Source organism: Nyctereutes procyonoides, unplaced genomic scaffold (assembly GCF_905146905.1).
Source record: "Nyctereutes procyonoides isolate TBG_1078 unplaced genomic scaffold, NYPRO_anot_genome, whole genome shotgun sequence".
Lineage (NCBI taxonomy): Eukaryota > Metazoa > Chordata > Mammalia > Carnivora > Canidae > Nyctereutes > Nyctereutes procyonoides.
The window spans coordinates 8,411,758-8,418,793 of NW_026575125.1; the positions used below are offsets into that span (position 1 = coordinate 8,411,758).

At 37.5% G+C, this 7,036-nt stretch overlaps 1 protein-coding gene across 1 annotated transcript; it reads left to right on the forward strand.

The window, feature by feature from the left end:
• The first annotated feature begins 6,532 nt into the window (after nucleotides 1-6,532).
• On the forward strand, nucleotides 6,533-6,688 carry LOC129517478 (60S ribosomal protein L39-like). Its single transcript, XM_055337322.1, has one exon. The coding sequence runs from the start codon at nucleotides 6,533-6,535 to the stop codon at nucleotides 6,686-6,688; it is 156 nt and encodes a 51-aa protein (XP_055193297.1).
• The last annotated feature ends 348 nt before the right edge of the window (nucleotides 6,689-7,036 follow it).

The following is a 7,036-nucleotide window of genomic DNA, read 5'->3' on the forward strand; positions in this document are numbered from 1 at the left end:
TAGTTCAGGTTACAGATACACAGTAGTTTCCTTTTTTTTTTTTTTTGTATCCATTTTTTATTTACATTGTAGTTAGCTAACATATAGTCTAATATTGGTCTCAGGAGTATACAATTGTTTCCTTTCACCTTTATTATTTCTAAGTAATTTTTAAAGATTATTTTTAAAGATTTTATTTATTTATTTGACACAAAGATAGAGAAAGCACAAATGGGGAACAGTAGGCAGAGGGCAAAGGAGAAGCAGGTCTCCCACCAGGCAGGGAACCCGATGCAGGGTTCAATCTCAGGACCCCAGGATCATGACCTGAGCTGAAGGCAGATGCTCAACCAACTGAACCACCCAGGCACCCCAAGTTTTATTTATTTAAGGAATCTACATCTCACATGGGGCTTGAACTCATGACCCCAAGAACAAGAGTCCAATGTTCCTCTGACAGAGCCAGCCAGCTGCCCCTCCCAAGTAGTTTTAATTACATATGTTAATTAGAATTCTTAACCCTTAGAATCCTTTATTCATAGTAAAACCTAAGAAGTAAGCAATGTGGACTGTTGGTTATGCTAGCTTCTGTGGATTGGGAAATTTATAAATTCACAATTTCTAGAAATATATTCTTCCTCATAGTAAAATTTCATGTGGCACAGATGTTTACTAATAGATCCAGATATCAATAGTTCCTCTGTAAACGAAAGCCAAAAGTTGATAAACCTATGTTTGGTACTTAATGTCTTAGTATTTTATCATATTTGGAATGATTGAGAAATTCAATTAATAGCCATCATTTAACTTAGTATAACGTTCAGGTTTCTAGTTACTAAAAAGATTTAGTATCATTGATAATGATAATATTAACAAAATCTATGTAGTGTTTTTTATGTTCCAAGCACTTTATATTTAATCTTCATATTGACCCTACAAAATATGCACTATTAGGGGTACCTGTCTGGCTCAGTGGGTAGAGCATCCAAGTCTTAATCTCAGGGTCTTGAGTTCGAGACCCATGTTGAGTGTAGTGATGACTTAAAAATTAAGTAAATAGAAATATGTACTATTATATGGACACACAAATGCATATATACAAACACACATATATGATTGCCAAGAATGCATATATTATTGATATATATATTTATATTTGTTTCATATATTAAAAATATTTCTTTTTATCACGTCAATAATAAAAGAGATGATTTTTGGCAAATGAAAATAAATACATAAAACACATAACAAAAATTGGTGCTATAATTCATAGTATAGTAATGGCTTGAGTTTCTCATTTTATCTTTTAAGTTCTCTTAATATATTGTATAGATTTGTTTACATTATCTTTTTCATTTTTAATTATAGTATAGTTGGCATACAATATTAATTTCAGGTATGCAACAGTGATTCAACAATTAGAAGCATTATGAAATGCTCACAAGTGTAGTTACCATCTGTTGCCCTAAAAGTTATTAAAATATTATTGACTATATTTCCCATCCTGTACTGTTCATCCCTGTGACTTATTTTATAATTGGATGTTTATACCTTTTAATTCCCTTTACCTATTTTGCCTATCATCCCATACCCTAGATTTTGGAAACTATTTTTAAGTAGATATACTATTAGGCATAATTATTGTTGAAAGTGCATTTATAAACCTTTATCTTCCTTACATATATTTAATTTACTTGTTCTTAACAATTATGTTTAAATTACTTATGAAAGTTTTATAAGGCATTAAGCAGCTAACCATCATTCTTGCTGACATATTCTGTAACAGAGATAACATTAGTTTATTTCACTTATAGTAAACCTAGGTAGAATAAAAGCATATTTAATGCTGGTAACTCTAAAGACATGCCTATTTTAATTAAATTAATACCTTAAACTAGCTTTTATTTACCAAAGGTTATTCTAGATCATCTGAACTTGAAACCCATTTGGGTTAGTTCCTATATTTCTGAGAGTATACTGAATTATATAAATACATTTTTGTCTTTAAGTCTATTAAATAGAGGTCTTTATAATTTTTGTGCTATCATCAGGAGGTAGGAAAATATCACATATCTATAAAACATATATACATAGACTTACAGACACAGAAATCTTCTACCTTTCATTTTTAGAGGTACCTGGGTGGTTCAGTTGGTTAAATGTCTGCCTTCAGCTCAGGTCATGATCCCAGGATCCTGAGATTGAGTCTTATATTGGGCTCCCTGCTCAGCGGGGAGTCTGCTTCTCCATCTCCCCTGCTTGTGATCTCTCTCTCATGCTCTCTTTCTCTCTCAAATAGATAAATAAAATCTTTAAAAATATATTTGGGACACCTAGGTGGCTCAGTTGGTTAAGCGTCCGACTCTTGGTTTCAGCTCAGGACATGATCTCAGGGTCATGGGATTGGGGATTGAGCCCCATGTTGGGCTCCAGCCCCATGTTGGGCTCCATGCTCAGCACAGAGTGGGCTTGGGATTCTTTCCCCTCTCTCTTCCTTCTTCTCTTCTCCTCCCCTTGCTCTCATTCTTTCTCTCTCTCTCCAAGTAAATAAACTCTTTTAAAAAATAAAATAAAATCTTTATTAAAAATACAGATAAATTTTTTTAAAAAGTAATTAAAAGAAGAAAAGGATGTTATAAAAATATTTTAAAAATTTTAGCTATGAGACAGGTATGATAATGCACAGCTTTATAAAAGAATAGTTGTATCTAAATTGTGTTTCTAGGGGGTTGCCTGGGTGGCTCAGTCAATTAAGCATCTGACTCTTGATTTTGGCTCAGGTCATGATCTCAGGGTTGTAGGATCAGATCTGTGTTGAGCATGGAGCCTGCTTAAGATTCTCTCTCTCCCTCTGTACCCCACCCCCTACCACCCACACTCACTGGATCTCTCTCTCTCTCTCTAAATAGATAGATAGATAGATAGATAGATAGATAGATAGATAGATAGATAGAGTTTCTGGCAGAATAAGTTAAGATTGCCTGCTCTGGTGGCTAAAGCTTTTACTAATATTTGCAAAAAAGACTTTTAATATTTTCATTTACCTGATTTTCAAATAGCTTCTTTTCTCTCTCTCTCTCTCTCTCTCTCTCTCTCTCTCTCATAAGAATTATCTCCCTGAAATTTGCATTTAAAGATAGTTCTGGGCTTCTAGAGAAAACCAGGTAGAACATTTGCATCTCAAAGACACAGAGAAAGGATGTAAGGTTCTTTAAGAAGGGCTTTTGCTGTCTTTTTTTTTTTTTTAAGAGAATTTGTTAAAGTTTGTTGATTTTTTAGTGATCTCTAGTCACCATGGGGCTTGAATTCACAACCTCAGGATCAAAAGTTGCAGGCTCCTCTGACCGAGCCAGCCAGGCACCCTCTGGGCTTTTGCTTTCTGAATCCAAATCTTTTATAATATCTGCAAGCCTTTTGAGATGGATAGGGAAGGGTTTGCGATTGGTAAAAAGGATAGATGGGCTTTGAATTGTTTCTAGAGCTGCATTTCTGTTCTTCTAAAGATTGATTTGTAAGACCAGTACAGTTGTTTTTAATTTTTCAAAGAATTAGGTTGGAATCTGAAAGATACTGTGACTCTGACCAGCCATCCAACTACATCATCCTCCATTTGCTTCTTCATATCAGGGAGAAGATCTTCAACTAAGATGGCAAATCAAACGATTCATATGTTCTAGATTTGGAGCTGTGTTTCTTTAGAACATTTTAGTAAATGCTCAGAATGCTTTTTTTCCCCCTCTGGGTGCATAGTTTCATTTTAGCTTAGGGGATAAGTCCTAAAGGAAGTTTTTACGGGGCACCTGGGTGGCTCTTTTGGTTAAGCATCTGACTGTTGGTTTCGGCTCAGGTCATGATCTCAGGGTGGTGAGATTGAGCCACTGCATTGGGATCCACACCTTAAGACTGCTTAAGAATGCTTAAGATTCTCTCTCACTCTTCCTCTGCCCCTTCCCTGGTCATATGCGTGTTTTTTTTTCCCTCTCTCTTAAAAAAAAAAAGTTTCTATCAGGTTCTGTGTATCAGCTGCCAATTTTGTCAATTTATGGACATGGAATTACTTGGAAAAAAAATCCTTTTGAGTATCTTGTCAGGTTTCAGCTGAGACCAACAGTAAATATTCTTGGTAGAATTGAACAATCTTATGGAGCCAAGAGGAATTCTCAAAGAGGTGCAAAAGATAGTATCCCCCCAAAATCCAGGGCTATTCCCAAAGATAACCAATAGAAAGAAGACTTGAACTCAGTTGCCCTGAGAGTTGGAATTACTGGGGAATTTTAACAGTTGGCAGGACCCTAGCTGCAAATGGAATGCAATGCACATTTCTGCCTAGGCTTATCTAGCCACGAATAAGGCACAACACACATATCTGTTCAGCTATCTTTTGGGGGCCTCCAGTCTGACAGTTGCCAAGCCAAGTTCTCAGGATGCAAAATGAGACAAAAAAGAAGGCTATAGCCGTCCTTAGGAGAGAAAGGATGTCCTCAGGAGAGAAAGGATGAATGTTTTTTTCTGCCAATCCAAATTTGGAAAGGGAGGGAAAACGTGAAATTTACCTTCTGTCAACCAAACCCCACAACAGTGGTCTGGGAGAGCTGATTTGGTAAGAATTGTTACCCTTTGCCGGCCTCTGTCAGTTTTCCCAGAATGCTTTCTGTGTGCTCCAGAGTGAGCAGGAATGTGCCAGCAGGTCTTACCCTGTCCACCAGCAACTATAGAGGAGGAAAAACAATTTTCTCTCCACCCTTTGTGGTCAGTGTCAGGCTGAGACCCCTTTTTCTCTAGGGCACCTTGTAAATTGATAAGATTATCTAAAACGGTTCAAAGTTCCCCACTGAAGCCAGTGTAATTGAAGATTATCTTTGGTAAGGTTAACCTACTTAGTCTTTCTTTTTTTAAGATTTTATTTATTCATGAGAGACACACAGAGAGAGAAAGAGAGAGAGAGAGAGAGAGAGAGAGAGAGGCAGAGACACAGGCAGAGGGAGAAGTAGGCTCCTTGCGGGGAACACCATGTGGGACTTGATCCCAGGACCCCGGGATCATGACCTGAACCGAAGGCAGACGCTCAACCGCTGAGCCACCCAAGCATGCCCTTATTCAGTCTTAAAATTTTATTCACCCAAGGCCTCACGCTGGCACTGGTCTAGTTTTTAAGTCAGACCCAGTCCATTTCCAGCAGTTCTGGACTCAGTCCGGAAAAAGAAATGTTCAAATAAAGTCTGAAAGCCCCTAACGCAAAAGCTATGGACCTAGGATCCAGGAAGCGAGTAGGAGTTGCCTACCATCTCCACAGGCAGCAAGAAAGCAGCAGCTCAGGGGCCTTTCGCAGGTACTTATGTTTGGTTTTTCATTGCTCTGGAACTGTTAAAAGAGAGACTGAGCCATATTAAAATTTTAGAGAGTTTATTTGAGCAAAAATCAGTTCGAATTGGGCAGCTCCAAACCGGAAGTGGTTAAGAGCACTCCCCTCACAGGAGCTGCAGAATTTAGTAGAGAAAACATGGAAGCAAAGCTGGGAAGTTACTGATTGGCTATCACTTTAAGCCTCCTTGGCTGTTTGTGATTGGTTGTCCTTAGCATTTTGATTTTGTTACTTTGAGGCATTTAGAGGCTTAGATTTTGGTTTGCTTTTGTAGATCTCCACAGCATTAGAGCCTTCTCAGTTTAATGGCCTCTTTGTTTAATTTAATAGGATTTTATATTTAAATCTCTCACAGAATATTCATTTATTGGGTCAGTTTCCTATGTCAGCTAATTATACAGTGTGAATTCTCTATGACTGCAGCAGTGATGATGTTCTTTCCTAGGTCAGTGGGAGTTTTTGCCATGAATTTTAGAATCAATATTACTTTGGGTTTGATAATTCCTGTTTATCTTATGTTTTTTTTTTTTAAACAACACAAACATGGTAATAAGAAAGTAAGACATAAAGAAGTTCTTTTAGCTTTATTTTTAGTCCTGGGTCAATAGATATGCATCAGGCCAGAATTTATCTTTCATTAGTTCATTTGTTTTTTCCAATGTGCTGTTTGTACAATAGTACAGGAACACACACTTGAAATGTTTACATTCCTTCCTGGGGTTTGCTATGGAGATAAAACTTATAAGAACTAAAGCAAATAGAAAGTGCTTAATACTCTAAATAGAAGAGTATACAAAGTTCTATGGATGTTCTAAAGTGGGAAGGAAGCTTTCTACAAGGGTAGGGGTTGAGCAGATGGGGTTGTGGGCAAGAGTTTTGAAGATGGTCTTAATGTTAGATTGGCATTTCAGAATGACCTTACAGTGGAGTAGGTAGGATCTTGAAAAGAGGATTTGAGCTGAGGAGAGTATAGAGAGATGGAATACTATGAGGGAAAGCATTTTGGTCACCTACAGGGCTCATATGGGGACCATAGGTTTACTGAGACTAATGTGAAAATGTCAAAAAAGGAAGTGCCAGAAATGAAGGTGGAGATCAGGGGAAATTTGGATGCCAAGCTCAAGATTTATTGCAGATATAGTCTCTCCTTTTCACCTCCATCCTGGTTGTGTGTAGTTGACTGTTCTCGCCATGTCTTCTCACAAGACTTTCAGAATCAAGCGATTCCTGGCCAATAAACAAAAGCAGAATCTTCCCATTCCCCAGTGGATTCAGATGAAAACTGGTAATAAAATCAGGTACAACTCCAAGAGGAGGCACTGGAGAAGAACCAAGCTGGGTCTATGAGGAAGCATAGCACATCATGAAATAGCAAACATAATTGGCACACATATTTAAGCTGCATGGAGATCACATGTTCCTATCCTATCAATATGCAAACATCCTTCCTACCTGGCCAATAGACATATCTTATCAAGGAAATTCTTTTCTCTGTTACTATGCCTCTATACCAGTAGGTTGGTTCAATAATAAATGTGAGACCTTTCAGCTGAAAAAAAAAAAAAAGATTTATTGCAGATATAAACCTTTGAATTTCTATGTAGTAGTGGTGTGTTGTCCTTGAGAATTCACCTCATAGGCCTCCTACACAGGGGAACAGTTGCCCCAGGGCCCTAGACTCTGCTGTCTGGGATC